This window comes from Taurulus bubalis (assembly GCF_910589615.1).
Source record: "Taurulus bubalis genome assembly, chromosome: 6".
NCBI classification, from domain to species: Eukaryota; Metazoa; Chordata; class Actinopteri; order Perciformes; family Cottidae; genus Taurulus; species Taurulus bubalis.
This window is the reverse complement of record NC_136594.1, coordinates 25,352,661-25,379,398: the sequence shown is the minus strand read 5'-3', so window position 1 is coordinate 25,379,398 and position 26,738 is coordinate 25,352,661. Positions and strand designations below refer to the sequence as shown.

At 43.5% G+C, this 26,738-nt stretch overlaps 1 protein-coding gene across 1 annotated transcript; it reads left to right on the top strand.

Moving 5' to 3' along the window:
- Positions 1-26,738, top strand: atf7ip (activating transcription factor 7 interacting protein). The gene is made up of 14 exons (XM_079219736.1): positions 1-110; positions 17,574-17,626; positions 18,549-19,097; positions 19,211-19,640; positions 20,814-20,995; positions 21,103-21,240; positions 21,375-21,446; positions 21,553-21,656; positions 23,269-23,333; positions 24,045-24,701; positions 25,032-25,133; positions 25,218-25,295; positions 25,505-25,584; positions 25,864-26,738. The coding sequence occupies exons 3-14, from the start codon at positions 18,555-18,557 to the stop codon at positions 26,320-26,322; spliced, it is 2,910 nt and encodes a 969-aa protein (XP_079075862.1). The 5' UTR covers positions 1-110; positions 17,574-17,626; positions 18,549-18,554; the 3' UTR covers positions 26,323-26,738.

Below are 26,738 nucleotides of genomic sequence, written 5' to 3'. Positions count from 1 at the left end.
GCACAAAGGGCTGCAGCGTGCGGAAGCTTCCTGGACCGCGGGAGGAGGAGACGATCTGCAACGACGGCTCGAGACTGAAAATCGCGGGAACATTGCGACGCGAAAAGTCGGTGAGTCGTGGTATTGCAACTAGCATGCTAGCTAAGCAGCTCTCACTTTCCTGTTGTGTGGGGAATAGATCATGTGCTTCTTGGATCTTGGGCTTATGCATATGCATGAATATGCACATTTCGTTTTGAATTACAATAGTTTTGATCTGTTTTTGACATATGAGGTGTACATGTTTTTGCAATGAGATTGGGGTTGTAGCGGTGTTAGCGTTACTTGTGTTAGCAAGCGGTCGCTTAGATGCCAGCTTCATGGATACAAGGCAACATCAAATTACATTTGAACAACAACAGTGTTATTTTCTTTTCACTTTAACGGTTACATGTTTTGATTTTTTACTTCAGGGAGTTTCTATTTTGTGAACACAGACTCGCGTGTTTTTTTAATCGCTTTAGTTGCTTTCATCACACTTTTGAATTCTGATTTATATCATCATAAATATGACATTACAGGTAATGTCTTTTTTAAATTTATTTGTATTAACTCTCTTTTCTACATAGCTACGATTACAGCATTACGCCAATTGTGCCGCTAAGCAGTTTGAAGAACACTTGTACACGCATACACACTTAAGTATATGACCAAGAAGAAATATGTGACCCAGTTGACAGTTGAAGTATGACCCTTACACCATGTATGTTGCCTATAGTCCGACACAAGCGATCAAACATTACTTTGGATGTAATTAAGTAACTTCCCCATCTAGAAACTGAAGATGGTCTTCTGTGTCTTAGAGACATTTGATCCTCACTAAAGTCCGCTGAAGCAACTATATGGTGTATTGGTACTAAAACAGGCAGCAAGCACATCCAGCATACTGCAGAGGGGACAGTTTAAAGGATGGGCAATAAGGAAGACATTTTGAAGAGAAGTCTACCTCAAGATAATAAGCGGGTAATAGAAAAATAATAGTATTTGAGTATTTCACCCTAATCATTGTCCTTTTTTAGAGCTTTAATGAAGAGTGTATGGCCTCTTCTAAAACAATCCTATAATTTTACATAGATTTTAGAGAGTATTGCTGAATTGAAAGTTAACACTAAATTGAGGTCTCAAGAGCATAGAATATACAAAATGGGCTCCACACTGCTGCATTATCTAAAGGGTGCAGTTACACCCCCCCTCTTGGTCTGAAGTGGTACAGTCCAGTAATTTTCCATGCACCACACTGTCCTAGGATGTGGGTGTGGCTTAATGTCAATGGTAATACAAGAGTTTAGCAGTTTTTCCTCACTGCCCTGTCCTGTGGGTTTCTAAAAGAGACAAAAATCTGCAACTTTTTTCATTTTGGTGAAGTGATGTACAGATAAGTGACCAACTTGCTCTATGAACCATAGAACCATAAGTCAGCAACACTTTGGGGAATTTGTCAGTCTGCAGACTGTTTCATCATATTTATAATGTTTTACAAAAGAATTACCCAGTTTTGTCCATAAAGTAAGCTTTCTCAGGTTTGCTTTTACCTTTTGTGAACATGGTACATTCCTGTCTCTGGTTTCCCCTCCCCCACCTCACCCAGTGGCAGTGCTCACATGGTGCACTTGTAATTCATTGTCTGTTTTTTTTTGCTGAAGAGGAAGCAGCCTGGAAAGGCTCCTCCTACATTTTTTAAGAAGCCTTCTAGTAGATGTTAGAAGACTACATGTGAATACCTTTCATCTAATACAACCAATGATAATTACCTAATAATTACACATTTGCTACAACAATTTTCAGGGCTAGCTACATTCAAATATGTACTCCATTATATTGTTGGAACATTTGAGGTTCTTTCTGGCTTTAGTTTAAAAATTAGATCTCCAAATGTCCTTCATGTGGAGGAAAAGGAGGACTTTGTGCCTCGCAGTGGCACCTTTCTCAGTCATGGTGTATACAGGTCTGGGGCCAAATGAAAGTGAGTGACGTGCAGCTGCTGGCTCATAAGCCACTACTGGTCCATGGAAACCTGACATATTATTGTCTCTTTATTATCAGGAATACATATCGGTGAATTCAATCACACAAATGAGATGGATATGAATGTTACATTTGCTCACCTTATGCATTATTAAAAAAACGCGAATAACACCTTTCATTTCAGCTTAACTCTGTCACTGTTATATTAGATCATTTGTAGATGTTAGAGAGCAAATGGTTATCTTGCCAGATGTTCCGTAACTTCTTCTATTCAAAGATTATCCCACGTCACGGTTGAGAAATCTGCCAATTCCTATTACTGGAGACAGCTAACATCTGTGAACATGCCACTGCAGGTATTGAGGCTCTGTAATACTGTAATATTCATTATTTATGAATTCCAAAGTGTGTATAAAATGCAATGTAAACGCTTATTCAGCAGTATTCTTTTAAGATGATGATAAGTAAATGCAAGTAGGCATTCAATGTAAGAAATGTATTAAACAAAGTCTTCAGCATATGATTAAAATGTCACCCCAGTCCAATTTATTGATGATTTAGGCAAATGTAGATCCAGAATTAATTTCGTCCGATTCGTTTGTCTGTACTGCAAAACAAATCTGCAGTTTGTGTGTTTCCCATCTATTAAAACAACGGGAGAATTTCTGCTTCATTTCAATGCCATTTTTACAGTTCGGGAATGATTCAAGGTTCCAATCATGCATTTTCAATTCTGTTTTCTGATGGAAAAGGTCATACCTAAAATTCCTCTTGTATATTTTTCCGTTTTTCTAACCGTGCCAAGTCCACTAGAACCAGTTTGTACCTGTTACAGCCGGTTTCTCTACTTCAGGCTGTAAATGAGAGTGATAAGAAATATGATCTTGATTCAGTCTCAAAACACCCAGGTGTTTGTTATTCATTTATCTATTGCCATGCTGATAATTAAGAATGAATGGCCCGTTTTAAATTACTATTTTGCTTTTCAATCATAGCCCATAATAAATTAGTCAGTCTTAATATTGTGTTCCTATTTTAGGGGAGCCCTATTTAAAAATTACAGTACACTAGTGCATACTATATATATGCAACACACTAAGAATTCAATCATGTCGTCATAACATTTAAAAGTATTTGCTTCAATAAAAAGCCCACTCAAAAATGTTACAATCATTTGATAGATCGTTTTTATAGCATGCAATGGTTATATAGTAAGAGCTTCGTGGAGCAGTAGACATCTCAAACATGTTCAGGCTTGCACATAGTACATATACCCTATCATGGCAGCTACTTTATGTCTGAAACATCTGTCAATTGGCATCGCATTAATGTAAAGACCACAGCAGGGCAAACTAAAACATGCAGAGAAAGAAACACACATCTTCTTGTTTGCCTTACGAAGAGCACTCTATAAACTACTACTCAGCTATTGTCTCCTTTTTTTGCATAAAAGAAATCCAATCTGTTTTATAAACTACTGCGGATGAGCCTATTTTAAGTCTTTTAAAAACGATTGTTTTCCTCATGCAGGGGGAGGAAAAAAGAAAAAACATCTACATAGAAACACAGCATTAATCAGTAGACTCCCTCGTAATTTCAGTTTCTACTATCGAAAACTGATTATATATATATATATATATATATATATATATATATATATATAATATATATTATATATATATATATATATATATATAATATATATTTTCCGTTAAGGCATTTGAGGGAATATGAGTTCAACAAGTTAGCATCTTGTCATTCTATGCATGTGTGCTGTCGGTCTTCATAAAATATGCAGTTGATTTCTTTATACAATAGATGAAATTAATGAGAAAATGTGTAACGGGTTCACTGTGCCTCATGCTCACAATGGTGATTATGACTTTCAACAACAGAATAAGATTTAAATATATCATTGATGCAGCCTGAGGTGTAATCCACACTAATACATATTTTCATTTTAAAATGAAACGATCTTGTTAGGCACAAGCTTTCCAGCACCATTTCAGAAATGATCTACGTCCATACTGACACATATCGCATGACCATTCATAAACTCTGGGCGTGGGCACACTGGTGTAAGCATGAAGCAGATTTGTCTACTCAACGGCCTAGTTTATGCCCCCGTTCACTGCTCGCAAATCGCTAAAATAATAGCTTGCCTCCTGCACTTGTAGACAGTAGTGGCACAACTCACTAGTATGTAGTATTAACAATGCAGAATTGAACTGCACGACAGCTGCTCACATTGTCAACAAGGTCTGCAACGCCTGTAGTTGGTTATACATGTTGAATCAGGCAAGGACTTGTCGTTAAAGATGAGCGCTAACCAAGAAGCGACCGTTGGTTTCTGCCTAGTGGTTTTCAAAGGTCTCCGCTTCTGCCCGGTCGGATGAAGAATGCAAACCCAATCAATGAAGCAGCGTTTTAAAATGCCGTAGTGGTATTGACTCAAGGCATAAAAATAATAAAAGTTATGCATTTTCAAATGTATTTGTGTGGATGTTGGGAGTGTTTTACAAAAATATTCATGTAGATGCCATTTTTAGGTAGCACTGACTCACTTTCACCAATTAAAATGCCGAGTCTGGCCAACGATTATTTGTGAGGGAAGAACTCTAAAAAAGTCGAGAGAATCAATACTTTGTAATCAAGTCAATGCCAAAATTCGGGAAATGTGGCAGTGATTATTTTACTACAGCAACGCAGGTATCGTAGGTACCGTCAGGGCTCAAAACTAGCAACGTCCCATCGTCCCAGTGACAAAATAAAGTGTGTTTGGGATGCAGGGATCTCACTATTAATGCTCCAGGCCAAGTATTTTTGTCTCCTGGTGATGCTACATTGTGAACAAAAAAATTTGATGAAGTTATACTGGCATTAGTATTGACTACATTTCTAGTATGTTTAAAAACACTACAACCGCGAGTGATTTGTAGTTCCAACAACTCCAACAGAGGGCTATCTGATAAAAAAAAATTGATTTAGCTGATCACAGCAATATCAAATTCAGAAGTTGCATCTTCCCAGCTAATCATTCATTCATGTTGTATGAATAATTGTTTTTGAATTTATAGTCTTCAGTATTTGAATCAAGAAGAGTCCAATACAACAGAACCGTGACTTAAAGTATGTCTTGCATTGTTTGGTTGCTTTACTGTACTGTTTGTGTCGTCTACGGTTATATTTGTCCCAAACACCAGATGCACCGACAGTTCCGATATTAGCTCTAAGCTAGGTGTGTGTGTGTGTGAAGTTTGTATGGAAATCGCTTTGCCATTGTGGTCTCTAAAATTGGCTTCACGCTCCATCCTTAGTTTGCAGATTGCTATGCCTTTGTCGATTTCTGTTTGTGATGATGGTGGTCTTGGGGCTTATGGATGCGTCTAAAGGAAAGGTGTTTGAACTGGTTCCAAATGGCCAAGAGCAAAACAGCTGCCGGTATGGGCTCTTCCATGCTGCATCACACTGCCTCCCGGATCAGGGTGTAGATGTTGGTTTCGCAAAGTAACAAATGATGGGATACAGACCCCAGTAATCGGATAGGTGTAGGAGGAGTGGATTTCTGAAGCTATTATACCATCCAACAAGCCCTTCTAAAGCTGACTCGTGTTAGAATGTAATAAGCTCGATCTTAAGGCCGCAAGTGTCAGACCCATCAAATACTTGCTCTCTATTGCTGGAAGTTACATCTCTGCTTTTAGACCAGTAGAAAGATGGACCCTTTTAGCAAAGAAGAATTAATTGCTAATGAGGACAAGATCACTCTGCTGCCCTCACTCACGTCATGCAGGAGTGGAGGGTTTAAAAGTAGGAAAGAGCAGTTCCCTTCACTTCCCTGTAGGCTAGTACCAGAGTATTAAACTGGGAAAACCGTGGGAGGTTGAAATCCAGATGGACGGCATCAGTCTGAACTTGCTCGGACCAGAAGCAGCTCAGCATGAGGAGGGAGTTTCATACGTCCATTCGGGGCCGGCCAACCGCGGGACCATCGGCTATCAGTCTGACAACCGACAAGTCTCTAAGAGCAAGGGGCTATACTTCTGGGGATCCTGTGTGAGCAGATATCCAGGATAAGACTTGAGATGCAAGACAGGAATTGGAGTTGAGAGACAACGCGTACGACTGGATTGTTTTAAAAGTAGCCAGTCTACAAGGTAGTTTGAAATCAATAAAAAGCAAAACCACTTTTAGAAGATAATCGGTGGGTTGCCTGATTGCATTTTAGCCAATGCATTCAACCAAAGTCTGCTTGAACGTGATCCAGAACGCTTTGGAAAGTGGCGGCTGTAGCTCATGGGGATGAGTGGTCGTCCTGCCACCACAAGGTAGCCGGTTCGATCCCCAGTCTTCTCATAGTTCGCATGTTGAAGTGTCGCCAAGCAAGACACTGAACCCCCAGTTGCTCCCCGGGTGCTTCACTAGGGGCAGCCCACTGCTCCATAAAATACTAAGGATGGGTCAAATGCAGAGAATACATTTCCCCACTGTGGGACTAATAAAGGATTATTTCTTTTTGATACCAATATCCTGTCCTGTTGCCTACAGATTCTGCACTCGTGCTTTCAAAAGCTTTTTACAAGACTTCTGCTTCTGCTGCGATCGGTCATTCGTTGTAGGGTCACACCCAGTTTACTGTCCAAGTTGGTATCACCTGATATTGTTAATGGTGATGGAAAGGTCTCGGCAGGCAAGCGCACTGCAGAACGCTATTTGGAAAATAGGAGGCGGGAGACGGGAGAACGCAGCAGCAGGGAAGTCAGGATTTCAGATCAGACCACAGAACCTGCAGTTGTTGCGGCCTTCCACAGCAACAGCATATGTAGTTTTTAAATGTGTGCCAAAGTTTAACCGAGCAGTATTTCTGGTGCCGACTGGCAGGGGTAGGACACGTTTAATCGACTGGGCGACTAATCACACAAATCCTAAGGCGGGCCACATGCTCCACTTTGATCAGGTGGTGCCTCAGCATCAACTGCTAGAGAACTGCGAGGGAAAGCACCAATCTGAGAGAACGACACCAACCGTGACGGATTCACTAGCAGACTGGAAGTGGCCGGGGAGTGGATGTAGACTCAGCCTTGGTGCCTTGCTGTCTGGGCTAGGCCCTAGTGAGTCTAGGGTGGTGTCTAACTGCTGCACTCCGCCCAGCCCTTCTCGGGCGGACAAGTTCGAGTGACACATTAGTCACACATTCCGGAACCAACAGGGATTGATTTCACGAAATCCTGTGAGCCATTGTTTTACTGCGTAACCAAACGGCAAATGCTAACGAATGAATATCCAAATAGTTGACTACTCGGGACCCAACCTACTGTACGCGATGTGCATTACAATTTTAATTAAATTTTATATTGCTGTTGCAAGCCACTTTTCAAATCCAATCATACGTTAACCTTACTTGATGAAGCAAATCGAGTGAAACAACCGATGAGCCGGTGGAGCGGGGGTGCGTGCGCAACCAGGCGACCAAATATAAATGAGGAAAAATTAATACAATGCAGATATAGAGCTATTGTTGTTGCTCTGCTGTTGAATGAGAGGGAAAATGTATCTAGTGCATCGTAATTACAAACCGCCCATATCAACCTGTTTTCAGTTCTAACCAGATCTATTGGCTTTAAAACAGGAAGTCAGTGGTAAAGCCCACCTCTCGATTTGATTGGCTGACTGGGCCAAATGTGACATTGATAAGTGCCGCGACTCCGTCCCTGGTGCTGAAAATGTGTGAATATTTAAACTTGTGGGCGTCTAAGGAAACCACAAGAGGGAAACCGCGCACGGCTCCATAGGAAAACTGGTTTAGCGAGCTTTGCGTTTCTAGTGACACGTCTCTGTGTTGTGGGGCCTAAAGATACATTTGGGACAAAGGGAAATACAATTCAAATTCCAATATTTTAGATTAGTTTTGTCAGTGGTGTCTAAAATGATTGCAGACTCATGTTCTGTTGAAGCCTAGCTAGCTAGTAAAGATCACAAATGTAACTGAAAGGTCACATTGAAGTTTAATTTTTTTTTTATTACTAAGGATTATTGTTTGTTACTATGTAGAACACGGTCATTCTATAATACACAGATCTAAAATAAGTTGATAGAAATTCACATTGCAGGTTGAATACAAGATGCAAGAATACAGTGTGTTACTCCTAGCAGATCAAAATAAATCCAAAACCTCAAGAGACCAAAACAGCAGGGAGACTAGCAGCAGCATGTAAAAATAAATGAATAGAGTAACATGGTACAGAAAAAGTCAGTCGTGCTCATGATAAACGGGATTTCTGCTGTGGCTGCGTACATAGCAGCAGCCATTTTGTGTTGTAGCATTCACTGCAAGCTATCTATCAAAGGAGATGGGGAAAGTGTGGAGTAGCTAGCTTGTTGACTGAACCAAATCCCTTAGCTGAGGGAATGTTAGGAGGACTAGACTTCACCAGGAGTGTTTTCCTGAACATAGGCTAAGTTAGTCCATGACGTCTTCCCACGTCATTCTAATCGTTTGGGGAGCTTTGCATTTGTCTTTCACCTCTCTAGCTCCCTCCCTTGTTGGTGAGAGCACCCTTCTGCTGCAATGGTTTAGTCCGTGCTTGGCTGTACAACTCCAGACTGGAGCCGACTGCTGGTGTGGGGGAGGGGAGTTAGCGCTCTATGTAAGGCTGTGGACTTCAGCTCTGACTGCGTGGCGCTAGCTATAGCTTTTGGGATCTGATTTTACTTGTAGTTACTCCAAAGATTGTCTTTTAGGTTGTCAGAGTTTGACTAGAGAAAGGAGCGAGCAACTGCATGCAGATATTTCAGTTCTTCCAATTCACCAAAAGTATTTTTATTACAATGTCTTCAGTGAACCTGGGTTACTTTTATTTTGAACCTAGTGCTGGTTTGTTTATTCTGTGGTATGACAATAAATGTGTATTGGCTTTTTATGTCGCCGTGACAGGAGCCTCCCTCAAGCAGCGCATGGCTAAAGAACAATCACCATGTGCTTGCTCGATTCACATGGAAACTCCTGGTTTGGCCCACCCCACCCCCACCCTCTTTTTCTTCCCTCTTTTCCTTCTTCCCCAGCGCTTGCTAGTCTCCACTTACCCAAAAGAAATCACGCGTACAATGTTTGGGCAATGGCAGGCTTGAGAGCAGTGCTTTTGAATTTTTGCTGAACAGGTCAACTTTTTTTTTTTTTTTTAACAACTTTCCTTTGACGGTAATCTTTTGACATCTTTACATTCTGTCCATTTGTCAACATTGTGTAACGTCACAGTGGCATTAAGTAAATGCAACCGATTTATTTAGCTTCCTGGAACAATTGGTTTCATTGGAATCTAAATTCTGACAGATATTGCGAAAAAAGTATTACTGAAACTAGTTTCTCATTTGGAGGAAAAATGCCCTCTTTGAATGGATCGAAAACAAGAAACAAATAAGCATACATGAAGCAATGTCACAGGAAAGACCTCTGGCTTCCTGCTTGTTGAATAGCAGCAAACGTAACTGATCATATGGGAAAGCAGTATGTGGTAGATGACGTGGACATGTGTTCAGTTTTTCTGCAAGCTATGATTGACCTTAATATGAAGTGCATTGAGCTAATGAAACGGGAGCTATTCCACTTCAGCAGGATTTTCAAACGTATGATTCATATTTACTTTACGAGCAGCTCACTTTGTTTGTGGGTGCGTATGGCGATTGTTGATCGTTATGCTACAGATCAAGCCAGCCTGCCTCGGTTACACTCGGTCGAGCATATCTAGAATATCTAGAATGTACAATCAGGTAGAATCCTGTAACGGTTGATGTTTCTCTCATAAATGTAACTATTAGTATCTTTTTATGTACAGCCCTAAAAATTACGATATCATCAAGATGCAATTGCCGCACTGTATCTATTTCTTAATTTAGGCGAACGGTTTTAAATGAATCGTCCATACTGCTTGTGGGATTTCACATCTAAGTGCATCCATCCATCAACACACCGTATATACCTGTCACCCTTGAGACTGGCGCCTCTCCTCGGCGTGCATTGGCTGAGAGGCAGTTTCCACCTGACTTGCGTGGGTCTCGACTGTGATCGTGAACTCCATTTTCCAGAGAGAGAAAAAGACACCATTTCTTGATTGCACAATCACTATAACCAGGTGGTGTTGGGGTGTAATCAGTCAGCGAGGGAATATCAATGGGGACTGGTCTGACTGTTTGATGTGCAGTTGATGTGCAATAAGTGGGTATGACAGAAACACTAATAATAGGGATTTGATGCTCCAAATAGGAAGTACAAACAGCAATTTAACAGCATACACAGTAAGTGAATGTGATGTCTTGAGTTGCTCTTCTCAAGCAGTTCGAATAGATCGAAGCCCAGATCGGTGTAACAGCCTCATAAGCTGGCTACCTTGTGTAGAAAGGTGCAAACTCTGCTTTTTTGTTTTATTCATCTAAATATTCCAGGAGGTCCATTCAACTGAAATGTTATGTCCCAGGGAGAGTTCTGCACACAGGAGTGACTTTTGATGACGTGGTGCTGCCGCACCAGGACAAGATGTTGTGCTAGATACAGCAGGCTCGAAGGGCTCTGTGTGGCTGCGCGCAGCAGACCAGGTGGCCATTTTGAGTTTCAGTGGATCCAGATGCAGACAGCGAGCGGTGGGGGGAGGGGAAGACTGCGCACAGTGCGCAGTAATGTTGGAATGCAGACTCATGCTCTCACTGGCTGACATCTTTTTTTTCACTCTGTATTTAGCCTCCATAGAAGGTCTACAATTGTATTGTTAACATTTGTTGTTGTTGTTGTACATTGAGACCAACAGCACACTCTGTGACTGACGGGTTGGAGACAGCAGCGTGTCAAGTTTACTGGCATATCGGTTGAAGCTCCAACTGCAGCCCGGAGGAGAAAAAGCATTATTCTATTACCCAGTTATCTAGACCTAGGTTCTAGCAGTATAACTCAGATCTATGAGAGGTGAAAAAAGGGAACTAATTGGTTCAGTTCGCTCTTCAGTCATAGCCGAGGGTGTTGCTTCACAGCCTTAGCAGCAACAGGGAAACTCTGAACCAGTATGTATGGAGATTACATTATTTTAAATAATTAAATCCCATTTGCTGTTTTAGAAGTAAGTTTTTGTTGAGTTTTCCCTAAAGACCCATCTGTGAGTATGGAGATTTCTGCAGATACTGTGCTTTTTTCCCTTCTTTTTCTTCCTTTTTTTTTTTTTTTTTTAGGAGGCGGGGTTTGTTATAGGATCTGCTCAAGCCTCTGCTCAGCATGCTGCTTGCAGCGCAGTGCTAGTGGCCATTTTGTTTTTCTGCAGTAGCAGAAAGTGGGTCTGGTCAAAGAACGCTCAGCAAGGTTTTATTTGCTCTCACCAAGGCTTTTGAGGTGGATAGTAGAAGGTTTCAAATGACAGTGCCACTGTAATTAATTCATCACATTTTACTACTGCTGCTGCTTCAACAGTGCAGTTCCTCGGTTTTGAGTCTCAAAGACAGAACTAGAAATTGCTTCAATAAACTATTTTGTGAAAACAAACCCAACCGGTTGTTGGAACTGAATTAGAGAAGTAAAAAGGCACCAAGTCAATTTCTCAGTTTTCAGGTGGGTGTCCTTTGTTTCCTCTTGAGTAAAGCACCACCCCCGTGTTGGAATGGTTCAGTCTATTTAACAGCAGCCCTCCCTGCGGTGGGAGAGGCCGGCCGTTGGAGGCTGCTTAGTGTGTCACGCTGTGCTCTCATTTTCATGCTGTGCTAGCATTGGGCTGTGTGCTATAAAGCCATATGTTTGTAAATAAAGAATGATTAACCAAAAAAATACTACAGCACAGAGATATTACTGAGATAATCTTGTCATTGTAGTCAACCGTGAGAATTAGTTATACTCATGTTTCAGAGGAAACATGTGTATGACTTGTATAATAAGCCAACAAAAAAAACAGCGATAGTGTTTAATTTTTTTGCGTCAAAACTGCGAGAAAATGTAACTCCTTGTTTTTCAATGCCCCACCCCCACTCATCCCCCTCCACGTCAGAATGGTTCAGTCCATGTTTGGCTTGGAGAGGCTGAGAGCGAGAGAAGGAAAGAGACAGAGAGTGAGTGAGTGTGTGTGTGCGCGCGCGTGTGCGTGCGTGATAGAGAGAGAGGCGGGGGAGAGTGCAGCTGCCTCTGAGTTGAGTGAGCTGTGGGTGTGCAATGTAGCGGTTGGCTCTGCGCGGCTAGCTAGGCCCTGACTTAAGTGCACATTGTGCTGCATTGTCATGCAAAGGTGTCTTCAATTGTTTTGAATGTGCTTTATCAGTTATTGTTTGATGGCACATACAAGAGCTATTTACTTTTGAGATATATATATATATATATATATATATATATATATATATATATATATATATATATATATATATATATATTCTCCAAAGTCTGTGTTTTTATTCTTTTGAACATGTTTCAACACGGTGGCGAAAGAGCAAGAGACATTCATGGAAGGACCTAGGGTGTGTAGCGGGATGTTTCTGGAAGACAAAGAAGGACGTGGTTTTGATTTGTTTTAACAAGTAGAACATAAAGGCAAACGGTCAGTGCCCTTGATTTGCCTCAGTTCCTGATTTGCCTCAGTTCCTGCTGAGAGACCGTGGCTTACCTCACCAGTGCAAATGAAGAGCCATCGCAGCCAGAAGGGGATGCTTAGCATTTCTAGGGTTTAAAAACAACCGGGGTTACACTAGTCATGTGTCCAATGCATCCCATCAAGAGCTTCTGTCAAACACAGCATTTCCCAAAATCATTTTGGCTGCTCATTAGTTTTCTTTTCATCTCTTTTTAACAGCAGACTCTTGTTATCCTGTAGTATGATCTATCTATAAGAGAGTCGATCTGTGAGGGATCACATTACATCCTGTGTAAGCTCTGGGCCACAGTGGTCGGGTCATCGGAGAGATAGTAGTTGGCTGAGGCTAACATGCTCAGCGGCAGCGAGTGCGCCGTTTCTTTGCACATACTACCTCGAGTGACCATGTCGTTCAGACCAAAATATATCAAAGGTTCAGAAGCCAGGGGCAATGTGCATTTCACTGATATTGGCAAATTGTCAGGGTTTCTAATTTTGTCTTTTGCTTGACTGGTGAAAATAAACTATCGTAGCACCAGAAGCCATCTTAAAACAATGACAAGGAAATGATGGATTGACCAGTTTTATTATTTAACCTGCTACACAGAATGACAATAACGGTCCAGTTCTAAACTCCTGTAGTTTCTGTGGAACAGTCTTGTCCTTGGTCTTTTTAAAAAGATCAATAACCTGCCTTTGCCTATGGGGTTATTTTAGGAAGGAGAGTCCCCCCCTGCCCTCTGTCAGAATGGTTTAGTCCGGACTGGCTGTAGATTTCCATACTGTGGACTAGTTTGTGCTAGAGTTGGGGGATGGGTGTTGCTAAGCAACAGTCTGTGCCGTGTACTTCCCCTCTGTCTGCTGTGCGCTGCTAGCTAGGGTTGGTAATGTCAATCACCACGCTGCACCTTCAACTATTATAGACACCAGATTGAATTTGTATTTGTGGTACCTGCAAATATAGCATGCAGTTGATTTAGTCATCAGAAAAGGGAAACTAATGTCTTTTATTTGTTTGTGATTCATATTATGCATTAATGCAGACTGCTGTGTCTGCTGTGTTTAAAGGGTTGAGTTGATATCCGTTATAGGCCCACACACCCTTTCTAGCACACACCCCTGCAAGTAACAGGATGGTCTAGTCCTAAGTGAGCCCCTCCTCCTTTCTTTTATGTTCTCCTGCTGGCCTCAGCCTGCTCCCACAGTCAACAAATACGGGGAAGGCCTCAATCCCACATATCCTGCTAAAGGTTGCTATATCTTTGTTTTAAAGCATGTTTCACATTTCTGTGTCATTTTAAATCTAACTCAGTGTTTTGTCATTGCAGCTTCACACTGTGCTCAAGGTTAGCTCTGATGCTCGCAGGGAGTGCTATACTAGTTGACGAATGCCAAGTTCTAGATTGTTGTTGTGTTGTTTGTTTTTCACAGGAAACATGAATTGCCAACATTCTTCGTATGTCGGGAGTTTGCTGTAAGGTGTCACTAATATAGCCGACATCGGGAGAGTTATTGTTGTCCCTGCAACACCGGGCGCGACACCGGGTCAAGGCATACATCGTTTAGTCCTGGTTGCACGCATATCTGCACGCACGGGAAGCCCAGTCATGCATGTGCTGTGAAAATTCACACACGTGACTGTACATGTATGTATTTGTAGTACTGTCGACACATTAGTAGTTGTGCGATCCAGCGCTAGCAATCGTTAAGGTCAGTCGTTTTCGATTTTCACGCAGCACAAGATCGCAATCGTTCAGATTGAAGTATGTATTTCTTGAAATAGGGTCCCACGGTGGGTCGTGTCTTGTGAGGTTGTGTTTGTATCCTTGGAGTGCGCGGTTGTGGCAGGAAGCTTTGAACAGGATTTGTGCATCCCTTTCATCGCTAACGCGAGCTAATTTTAGAAGCGTTTTCATTGTGCTTCTGCAAAAATAGTGCTTGAATTATATCATTTGTGTTTAGCCTGAAGTGGCCATACTCTAATGTGGTGTTTTTAATGGAGCTCAGCGACGCTTTTTTGAAAGCTGGAGTAGCCCGAGCTCAGCGGGATACAATAAACAAAGGTTTGGAAATGGATTGGTAGCTGCATGTCAGATACCAATCCATTTAAAAAAGGGCTCTCATTTGTACGAGTCTAGTTTGAGCAATCACTGGTATCAGAGATACATGATACCTCCATTAAAAGACATGTATCACAGGCTGGATGCTGTTCTGGGGAGTCCAACATGTTCTGGCATGTTGCACATGCATGTTCACGTTCGGTTTCCCAGACTGAAATGACTTGAGCTGTGGGTTTGTGATCAACGTTTCCCATCTTCTTCTAAACGGCTGTGAATCACATTTAGCCAGATAGCATACGGTTGAAGTATGGTTGCACCTTCCACTTTTGAACCAATAATGTGTTTCTATTATTTTTTTTTCCTGAAAGAGAGGTTCGGTGTTCCTCTCAACTGTTTGGAAGGAATGCCACGTTTGTTTGCTTGGCGTCTCAGAGGCTTTAGCTTTGAGCAGTGCTTGTTTGGAGTTCTAGAAACTTGTATGCCGAGTCTGACCGAGCTACCACTTTGTGACGTTTGGCCAGCAACTCAGTGGTCAGTCACCTGGTGTTGACACAATGACTTGCAGTGGCAAAGTTCTGAAACAACAAGCGCCGATGTTGCAAGCTGAGAGGAAAGCAGTTGTCAAAACCCAGAGAGAGAGACAGAGAGAGAGAGAGAAAGAGGCAAAGGGTTGACATCTCTCCTTGTCTGCTGTTGGTGACGCCTCCAGCGTCACATGAAGGCATATGTGAAAAATCCCTGCTCGTGTCTGGTAGCCTAGTTATCAAAGACACAGCAACACACTTAATCTAGTCCTCGAACAATATCAAGATTTTTAAATAAATAATTAAACGTCGCTGGCGTTTGTGCAAGCACTCTCTTCTGTGCATTGAAATCAGAGCATGTTGATTTGTTGGCGCAGGATTTTTAGAAAGAAATGAAAAACGCAGACACTTTATGGAGGTCTATTTGATGTGTTGTGTCAGCTGACGGTAGCACAACTTCAGACACGTGCACTTTCCCCTTTCACGAGACATCAGTTAGTCCCGGCTAGGAATACACTTTGAGAATTACAACTTCCTTTGCATCTGAATCTACGTATATCTGCGACGTTTGCCTGAACGAAGTAGGTGTTTCTCATGTAGCTTCTGATGACCTTGCTTGGCCGCGGTGCCACACTCGACATGTGAATACTCGTCGCACACGTGTAACATCTGTTTTCTGCATTTCTCCAAGTCAGATTCAGCAGTGCACTCTCTAAGGGGGAAGCAATATTTCCAAATATGGGCTTCAAAAAAATTTTTTTTTTGGAATTACAACAGTGCTTCTTTGGTTAATTTACATTATAATGTATAAACCCCAACAGGCTAAATATTAACACGGTCACGCAAAGCAATAACAAGTGGCTGAGGTTTAGCTATAGCATGCATTATAGGAGTTGGACAAAAGAGAGAAATAAACATTTAAATAATGTTTCACTGTGGCTCATGTAAGGACTTCTTGCAGTCCAGTGATCTTTAGCAGGGTGGCGGTGCTGCCACCTAATCCTTCTGAGAGAGAATCCAGTTCAGCTAGCTACCGAGAGCTCAGCCTGGCAGCAGAGAGCAGAGCTGACGGCCATTTTGAGTTTCTCCACTGTATCCAGGCGCAGTGAACGAGACGGTGGGATGGGGGAGGGGATTATTGTGCTCTGCGCAGTGTGCAATAACTTTGGAATGTGAGGTTCCAGGGATCGTGCTCGCAACTTCCACCGCTCTTTTCTCATTTTGTTTAATTCTAATTTTATATATATATTATTTATCACTTGTTGGTTTCTAATGCTGCTCTTCTCGGGTTACATTGAAAGCAATTATGCTGCAATATCTTCTTCAGCGGTTTGTTATCATTGCAGGCAGCATGATTGCTGATATGAAAGCAGATATGAGTTGTGTGCGTGCGCCAGAATCTGAGCGCTCAGCTTCACAGTTTACGGTATAGGCCCACACTAAGTCGGGATCAGAACCCTCAGTGACGTTGCACTTTTTCCCCCGCACATGTGACCACCTGCCAAGTTGCAAAATGCACATGACTAAGTTCAGAAAAGGACGCATTCAGGTGGCTCCGTCAGCTGCAGTCTTGCAAGCCAGCAATGCAGCAACGGTGAAGCTAACCACCCTGGAGTGGAGACAGTGGAGAACTGAAGCAGCTTATTGCCCCCAGCAGATCCCATTTTAAAGGTTACCTGACTGATAGCTGGCTTTGCGTTCTGTTCCCGCCCCGAAGCCGACAGACGGATTCGACTTCATACATTATGTACCACTTCAGAGTGTGTGTGCGCTCTTTGTTTTGACATTAGGTGTGTCGACAGACTGATTGATTGATCACAGGAACAAATTAATCCCTTGCGGGTGCACATTTCTTGATCTCATCTTCACTGAAACACGGGTCGGGAAAGTGTATAAAAGCCTCTTTTTTGCAGTTCCTCTCTCTATGTCCCTGTTTTTTTCATCTTTTTCGTGTGATTGGTTAGAATGCCATGTCTCTAATTGGGTTCTGTTAGCCTGCAAATGGCTTATTAGTCAGCTTTAGTTTCAGGAAATATCCTGTTAAGATTTGTTGGCAAAGAAAAGTACGATTGGAGTAACGTCCAATTTGTATATATAATTATTTTTCTTAGAACATTCTCTCCAATACAGAACACTCTCCTATATATATATATATATATATATATATATATATATATATATATATATATATCTCTCTATCCACAAATGCATATCTACTTTTGGTGTCACAGTCTCAATTTCAGCTCATGGGATGGAGATAGGCCGCTTAATTCAGAGGGGCTAAATTTAGGGTTCCATTTCCATGTCTGTGGATTTAATACATAGTTGATGTCATCTTCATAGTTTGAGGCAGTAATATAGAATTTCCTAAATTTCTAATGTCTTTTTCCTCTCAGGTTGTCGAAGGATTCTGTGGTAAATCAATGACCAAGAACCTCTCGGGTTGAAGGTGAGTTATCCATAGATTATCTTTTTAGTGTATGCGCTGCATGCTATTTAATATTTATAGCACATTTCTTGTTTGCTATTAAATGTAGAATGATAATTGTACTGCAGCTAAGCACAAGTCTTCTGCAGCACACAGCTTTAATGCATTTCACATTTTTTGGGACTCATTAAAAGTAGTTAAAATCGTCACGCACACGTATGCATGTAAAAATGAATACACATGAAGTGAATGCATATGAAATTTGACAACTAGCCTAAACACTACAATGTGTGCAACAATCAGACCTAAGTACGTACAAAAAAGATCTAGGTTTTGCATAACCTCTTCACTGCTGCCAACACAGCCTTGACTTGCCCGTTCTGATTCGCTGAGGCCTGAACCAATAGGATTGCGGGGGGAGGGGGTGGGAGGAAGGTTTGGTTGCTGCTGTTAACTTCAATGTCATTTCTGTTGTCGGGATCGGGGCTTTGGTAAACATAAAGTCCAGAGGTTGATCAGGAAATTAAGGAAAAGTGGAATTTGTCAGAGCAGTTAGAGTTTTTGTGAGTGCCATGAAAACAGCCTCAGTGGCTTTCTGCGCTGCAGCCTGGCTGCTGTCACTGTTGGACAGATACATCGCCGTGGCAGTGAGGATCTGTCTGATTTTAGCTTTTCAAATTTGAGTAAAGACTCCGGCTGTCGGGGAACCGACCGGTTTGGTTGGCAGATCTCTGAATCTAGAACCTTCCAGAAAAGAACAAACAGGAAAGCCACAGGGCTCCATAGTGACCTCTAGTGTTTGGTCTGAAACCCTGCAGCCACTTCTGGACCATGCAGTGCGTGAAGTCCAGGGCAGGCTCATAAGCGAGAGAGACTGTACTTCTCCTGGTTTTGTAGTCTGATAGCATCTGATAGCATCTGATCTCTCCATGTCCCTCCACAGGCAGCAATGGAAGTTGTTGTGACCGAGGAGAAGAAGAAGATTTTCCGTGCCAGGAAAACCATGAAGATCAGCGACCGGCAGCAACTAGATAGTCTCCACAGCAGTTTGTTGACAGCCGGTCCGGGTATGTCCGACGCATCGCCGCCGCCGCCGCCGCCTCTGGTGAACGGCACGCACAAAGAGGACGGACCCAAAGCGGGGGACAGGGAGCAAAACAATGCCTCGGACTCAAACTCCTCCCAAGCCACGTCCCCCGCCTCCCCTGCTCCTTTCCTGTCCCTCAATTTGTCCCCGTCCCCGGCCTCGTCGCAAAGTCCAAAAGAGAAGGACGAAAATCCGGCTTCTCCCACGTCACCATTCCACTCCCTGAACTTTGAACTGAAAAAGATGGACGAGGAGGAGGAGCAGGAGGAGGTGGTGGAGGAGCTGAAGGAAAAGAAAGGCTCACCAGTGTCCTCATCAAAGGAGTCCGTTACACCGGCATCAACAGAATCCAAGGAAAACCAGGAAAAAGATTCTGAGGTGACCCCAAAGATGGAAAAGAAAGAGGTGAATGCCCAGAATGTCTTGGGAACTTTTACTTGGTTTGTGTTGAAGTGTGGATAGATTAAGAGTCCAAAAACGTTTTTAATTAATCAATGGTTAATTATGTTCTTCCCCAGGAGGACCAGACTTCAACAGTGGAACCAGTTGTGGATTTGGCAAAGAATTCTGTCAAAGGCTCGTCTCCATCTTTGCCCGTACCCGCGTCCGGCTGCTCGGAACCAATGGATACTGGTAGTGACACTACGAAGGCCAAGGAACCCGCGGCCACCGCAGCCAAAACGAAAGAGGAAAAGCTTTCTTGCCCCAAACCTACCGCTTCCGATTCCTCTCTTCCGTGTCCTTCCTCGTCTCGTCCAACGTCCTCCCCTAAGGATCTGAAACAGGAAAAGGAAATGAAAGTGGGGGACATAATAGAAGAGAAGGGTGTGAAGAGAGGATCAATCAGTGAGGAAAAGATGGAGGTGGACTCGATCAAAAAGGAAAAGGCTGAAGTTGGACAAACAAAAAAGCCATCTCGGCCCTCTTCCACGCCGCCATCTCAAACAGGTATGAGAGAGAGTGGACATTGTTCAATATAAAAAGCAAAGGAAATAGCAGTAATATTAGATCTGTCATTCAATATTTGTATCACAGCAGAGCTTTAAGTCTGTCGTTGAACCCGAAATGTGAGGCTATGAAAATGTTATAGTTCAAAGTTATGAAAGAGACTCTGCTTGCAATCATACGCTGCATTACATGTTAATAAGATATAATTTAAATTAGTACGCAAACAACGTCTTTTTGTTAGTCTCCCTTTAAAGTCGACCTTTAAACTCCGCCCTCAAACCGTCGAAAAAAGGCTTTCAGTCACAGACATGTAGTCTTCAATCGTCGATGCCGACCTACTTCCTGTGACTTGTAAAATCGAGCCTCACTTTTAAGAGTCTACAGCAGAACCTCACATTTTGCAAGTCTGTTAGATTAAATGGCCGGGATGTTACCCAAAAAACATGTTAGATTTAATGGCAAGTAGTCCACTGTGTCTGAACATAAGGAATGCACAGGTGCTGGCACCTTGAAGCCAGAAAAGAGTACCTTGGTTTTTAAGGTCAACGGTGCTAAGCTTCCACCCAGAGCATTGTAACTTCTATGGCTTGAGTTTCAATTCCTTTTTAACGTAAAAATTGATGCCTTTCATGTGTTAACGTTCATAAATCATAGCATTCTGAGTGCAGGTTGTTGGGGACTTTCTTCATTTGAGAAACTACAACATTACGACCTAGGAAGCAATTTCGATTACATACAAATTTAACATTTCTTCAGTACAATTAAAAAATGACCACTCTTGGTCTGATGTGGCAAACTCTTTGGTGTAAAGTGAAGAATCACCCAAAACAGATTTAGTTTATAGTCATGTTTTTTTGCAGGACCATTGTTTCTGATTGAGGCCTGTTTTTTCTTTGCTTCCTCATCCAATGGTTCAGTTTAAACGTGATTGGACTCTAAAGACTGTGTGCAGTTAGGCTACTTGGCTTTCCATGATCAACTGCAAACATGACCATCCAGTTAAACACAAGGAATCCTTCACATGTTTTAGTGTTTATGAAATCCGTTTCGCATGTTCTGTTCTTACTTTGCTTCAACAGAGAGTGACGGAGACCCTCCCTCAACAGAACAGTGCCAGCAAGCATTTTATGCCTACAAGGTACTAGTCTGCGTTGTGTTTTTTGTTTACCCAAGTAGTGCAGGAGGAGAAGGGCACCACGTCGGGTCTGAAGCGCACTTTGTCGGAGGGCTTCGATAAAGATGGACAAACCGTAAAGAGAGAGGGGAAGAGGCCCAAGGTGGACCGCCAGGAGCTGGAGGCAAAACTGGAATTTAAATTCACAGCAAAAGCCGGCGGCCACCACAAATTTGAAAAGGTTTGTACGTGCTTCTACGCCGGAGTCTGAGCTGCTTTGATGCAAATGAGTCTTTCATTGCTCAACCGTCGCCTTTGTTCTAATCCTTACCTGACATTGCTGCTCAGATTGTGCAACAGCTGGTCGATGAACGGCTGAGGGCCCTGGAGGTCACCATTTTTGATAAACATTTCCAAGAGCTGAAGGACCGAGTGGACAAGATCGACTGTGCCACCAAACACCAGACCGCCATCACAACGCTCCAAGTGAGTAGACAGTCCATCGCATGCAGCCAAAGCCCATTTTGTTCCTGATTAGTACTGTGTAGGTACTGCAGCTGCTAAAAACCACTTCCCCGAATGTAAATGCCCTCTCTTTCTCTCTCCGCCGTTTTGTCCAGGCCAAGATTAACCGCCTGACAAAGAAGTTTGGAGAGGCCAACCAGGCGTCAGAGAACAAAAGGAAACAGGAAGTAAGAAATGGTTCTGATTTTTGTTTCGCGCTGAAGTCTTTGCACCTGGTATGGAAGCGATCAGATCAGAAGATGTTCTGACGGCGTGCTGTCCGGTTTTCCGCAGGCCCTTGCTGCTGTTACTGCGGCCGCCGCAGCTGCTGCCGCCGCCGCCGCCTCTGCTGCTGCCGCCAAGACCATAACTCTTACAAACAACCCTCAAGGTCAACGGTAAGTGTGTCCGTGCACAGCGCGATATCTCCCCGTCAGCCAGACTACATATGTGCTACCTTACACATTTTTAAATGAGGTTCTCCTTTTTGCAAGGGATTTATATTTTTTCTAAATCACCTCAGTGCAAGCTCACGATTGCCACACAATTTCGTCAAAATTCACAGCAGAGATGTGTTGAAACATGTTATCTTTGAATAATGCAGCCATCTGTTCACTTTGGTATTTTGTGTGATTATAATTTGGCCTTTGTATGAACGTGACAATACCGGACTGAAGCCAGTACAACACACGGAGCCGTTCACAGCGAGAATAGTTGACATTGTCCCGGGTTGCTATCTGTAGTCACCAGAGACTGAATTCAAAAACTAATGGACACAATACAGAATCTTTACATCCTCCAAACCCAAACCGTTTTAGGAACCCAACATTCCAAGTCCCCCTGTTCGGGTTGTCGGGATCTACTTTTTTAACTTCCAAATATATCTTAAGACTGGTTTGGAATAAACCAAACACACACACACGTGTCAGTCTGTGTTTCGTACCTGCAAAGTAACCCCGCCCCCCCGCCCGCGTGGTCCAGGTCCCGAGTCTTGTGACGTTCTACAATGTGAAGCCGTTTCTTCAGGCAGTGCAGAGTGTGAGGTGTTAAAACTGCACCTCTCCTCCCAACAGCGTGCTCCGTCGGCAGACGGTAGAGCCGCAGCCGGAGACGCACAGAGAGGGACTGGCGCCCTCTGTCGGTAAGACTCCCGCACTGCCTGTCAAGAAGAAGAAGAAGGAGGAGGAAGAAGAGGAAATGGAGGAGGAAGAGGACAAAGATATGTCACGACACATTGCCATGGCGAAAAAGCTGGCCGAGTACAACGAGGGAAAATGTCGAGCGGACATTAAACTGCGCCCAATCACGCCTAACTTGGAGAAAGGGCTGTTCCAAAACTGCAAGCGGAACTCTGGGAATGCCAGATCCGACCGCTACGCGTCCTATTTATTCCGCTACCTCGTCCCATACAACGTCTACTGCGACTGGGTGTTAAAGGTCAATTATATCGGATTACTGGGCAAGGAGGCTCTGCCCGCCAACCTGAGGAGGACAATGAGGATGTACATTGAGCGCCGGTTCCCTGTGATGTCTTGTGACGCCTGGAGAGAGATCCGCGACGTCATCAACGAAATACTACGCGTGGAGCGACGACCGGAATTTTTTCGGGAGTACGATGACCGAACCGCACCGCCGCTTTGACCGCATTACACTACAGACACAGAAGCAGACTGGGACAATTGTCATTATGCATCACTGAAATTATCCAAAACTTTTCCTCTATCATGGCATTTAGATTTTCCGTCAGAGTTCGTTAACATTTCTTTCAGATTTGAAAAAGGATATCCATCGGCATCGCACTTGAAAACTATACTTAGTCCATGCTAATGAATGCTTTAATGAAAGGTCGTACCTGTAACGTCAATTATGAGTTGGAATCTCCCCAGAAGTTGTTCAAATATGACGTCTATGATGTATGCAACTGAATAAAATGAAACCACCGTACCACATGCACTCGTCTTCCTTAAATGGATCAAAACAGCTCTAAGCATAAGCAATCTTTCTAAACAGGCCAGTCCGCACTTCCATGGAGGTAAAGCAGATTGCGACAAGCGTTTCTTCATCCAACACAGTTGGTAAGTAGCAGGATTTCCTATTCGGCTGGATGTTGTGTTTGTCTTTTCCTTTTATGATTAGAATAATCGTGGTTGCCTCCCAAAAAAATAATTTGAAAATAATTTGATTCCCGGCTCTGATTCTTCCCACGTGGAGTTTGCATGTCTGGATGTGGAAGAGACCGATTCAAAAGAGCAAAACCAACAATGAATTGATCCTACGAACAAGTGTTTCCTGTGTTGCTGAACACGGAGGGGCCTTCGTTAAGTTCAGAGTCAATTCGACATTCCTGCTGCCGTAAATACTCGCAGACAGAATCGTTGGCTGAAAATGTTCTCATCACTATTTACTCTTTGAGTAATGGTTACAAAAAACCACAAACAACATGCCCAGCTGTCATGGGAAAGGATTTGCCTTTTTACAAAATTACATTTACCAGCCGAGGCTCCAGACAGTATTTAGAAATGGACTTAATGCATTGTTGGTTTTGGTCTGGGAATTATTTACCCTATTAGTTACAAAATGCCAGCCTCATCCTTTAAGTGTCTGTGCTGTGTGTGATTGAGTACATGGGCATGTTCGTGCTGCAATAGCTGTTTGCATGCCAGCAATAAAACAATGCATGGACATAATGGTGAGTAATCTGCTTCTGCACCCTTGTGTTGACTTCAAGGAGTAAAAGAGCACAAAATGTCACATTCTGAACCGTTTCTCCTCCTTTCCCCCCTCAGTCAATTCATCCATGTCGGTTCCGATCTCAAGTCTGGCCCATACGCCCACCTCCAACGCCATGGTTTCACAGGCCCAAACCTTCCAGCTGATCACCACCACGTCTAACGCCGGCTCCAACTTGGCTACGGGCATCACCACTCAGAGCCCCACGGGCACGCTGCTGCTGAAGACGGCCAGCGGGAGCAGCTTGATGGCGGGGGGCCAGCCGCTCCTCATCCAGCTGCCCTTATCCATGACCAATGGCCAGGGAGGAACTCTGGTGAACATCCCCGTCTCCTCGCTGTCGGCGGCCGGCTCGCTCGGCAAGTCCAAAACCACGACTTCCACCGCCACGTTTATCCTCAAGCCGGCCCCCGCCATTACCACCTCGCCAGCCTCGGGGGCGGCTGTTGCGACCGTCCCGGCGCTCCAGGCCTCCGCCGGCCACATGTCCACCGCCCAGATCTCCTTTGCCCGACCCATGTACCAGGGCGGAGCCGGGGGGATAACCACACCCAATGCGGGGGTATCCGTGACCACGGCCAGGACGCCGGCTCAGTCCGTGTCTGTGGCGGGAGCTCTGTCTTCAGCCTCTTCACCGGCAACCTCTGGACCTGCAGCAACCGGGTCCACCGCTCCAGGACCGCCACAGGGGACGTCTCTGACATCAAAGACAGGTGGGGTGGCACTTTGGTTAACAATGCTGTTGTCTTTTGAGAAATTTAAAATGTGTTCATCCGGCGAGTCCCAGAAATGTCAGAATGGGAGGCAAAGACTCCAGGCTTTCCTTTGCTGTCAAACACTTATGTGTATCATTTTGGTTTAAATGGTTTGCCTTTCTGTGCCGTATGTTCATGTCATCTCACGGGTAACTTGTGTTTCCTGATCCATCACTTTTCTTTGTTTTGGCCAAAGAATAGAAAGAAGTTGCATTTTTTTTTCTTATCTTTTAAATTATCTCAACATTTATCCCTTTTTCTTTTTTCTTCCTTCTCTCTTTTTCTCAGACAACCAAGCAACAGGATCCACTCCATCCAAAGCAGCTGCTCCAGTGGGACGACCCAAAGGCTCCGTCATCGATCTCACTGAAGACGACGATGATGTACAAGGTAAGGGCGAAAGATACATGTTTTAATATCATGATTTGTTGTCACACACTCAGTCTAATCATGTTGTACTTCTGTGTTCTCCAGTGACGGGAGTGAAAAGTGCCACTGTCACAGTTCCCTCACCCGCTCAGCGACCGGCTCCAGTCATCAGCATTCCCAACAGTAGGACCGCATTATTTATATTGCATGATTTGGACGCATGTGATATTGTGACAAGCAGATAAACCATCACTCTACACTTCTTTCTGGCTATTGGGCCCTATTGTGATCAAATTGTTCAGTAGGTTTAAATACAAATAAATAATGAAATTGCTAATGTGTATTTTAGATGTAAAACACAGAATATAAACGTCTGTAACTTTTTCCCTCAGCTGCACCACTAAGGTCGTCCCCGCAAAGCATTCAGAGCGTTTCCATTCCTCAGTTGACGGTCCACCACCGCCCCCTACAGGTGAGGATTCAGAACTGCATTTTACACGTTCTTCACAAATCTGATTTTGTAATTCTATAACTTATCTGCTATACTGTGGGTGATTGTTATTTGCATATGATTGATCTTTTATTTTGTCCTGTAAAAGCTTCAATTCACAGCTGTTTGGAATTTGTTTATCTCGTCCCAGACCCTCTTTCAATATGAATGATGACTGGGCTTTTAATGCAATTCAAGAATTAGCGCTTTTTGCTGGAAACGGCTCATGACAACAGTTTTTGTCTACCTTTTCTTTTTTAGGATACTCCGATGAAACCCCGCCCCGCAGCCACTAGTACGCCGACCCGGAGCTCCAGCGGGGTGCTGCCCCCCCTCCCCGTTGCGCCCGCACCGTCGCGCATCCCCCCTGAGGCCGAGCGGTCCTCGCCGCCACAGCAACCGCAGCTGAAGCTGGTGCCGAGTCAGACGGGCATAGTGCTGTCCTGGTGCGTCGCCGAGACCGACCGCACCTGTGCGGCCGTGGACAGCTATCACCTCTATGCCTTCCATCAAGACAACTCAAACAGCAGCACGGCGCAGCAGCACTGGAAGAAGATCGGGGAGGTGAACGCCCTTCCTCTGCCCATGGCCTGTACGCTGACCCAGTTCCAGTCCGGCTCCACGTATCATTTCGCCGTTCGAGCCAAAGACATCTACGGGCGCTTTGGCTCCTTCTGCGAACCTCAGTGCACCAATGTCATCAACTCAAGCTCTAGCTGAGCAGTTGAGAAGTGAAAAACAATTTTAACATTTGAACGTTCGTGACTTCCTTTTACTTTTTTGTGCTAGAAACTCAAGTATTGTGCATTGAACTCATACAGTATCTGTAAATATCTCTCTGCATAACAACTGGACTTCTGAATGAGTTGTAGAATGGAAGAGCAGACGGTTGGTTTTGTCTGGTTAATGTACGTATTGTATTTTTTGTGACTCAAGCTGTTGTATATAGTTGGATTACTTTGCCCCTCAACCAAGTCAGATATTTATGTTGTTGTCTCCTGTTACTCTGACCCGGACGTCTTTGCTTCAGAACAGGTGACAGGAGCTTCTATGTAAACTCAGAGTTACACAGAATTGTATTAATGTGTGGTAGAAACTGAATGATAACTTTTGTAAGTTCTGTCTGGCAACCAGAC

Coding starts and splice junctions, on each gene's coding strand:
- atf7ip (XM_079219736.1), top strand. CDS start 18,555: ATGGAAGTTGTTGTGACCGAGGAGAAGAAGAAGATTTTCCGTGCCAGG. Junction 23,334..24,044: donor TTCTTCATCCAACACAGTTG/GTAAGTAGCAGG, acceptor TTCCCCCCTCAG/TCAATTCATCCATGTCGGTT. Junction 25,296..25,504: donor AGTCATCAGCATTCCCAACA/GTAGGACCGCAT, acceptor TTTTTCCCTCAG/CTGCACCACTAAGGTCGTCC.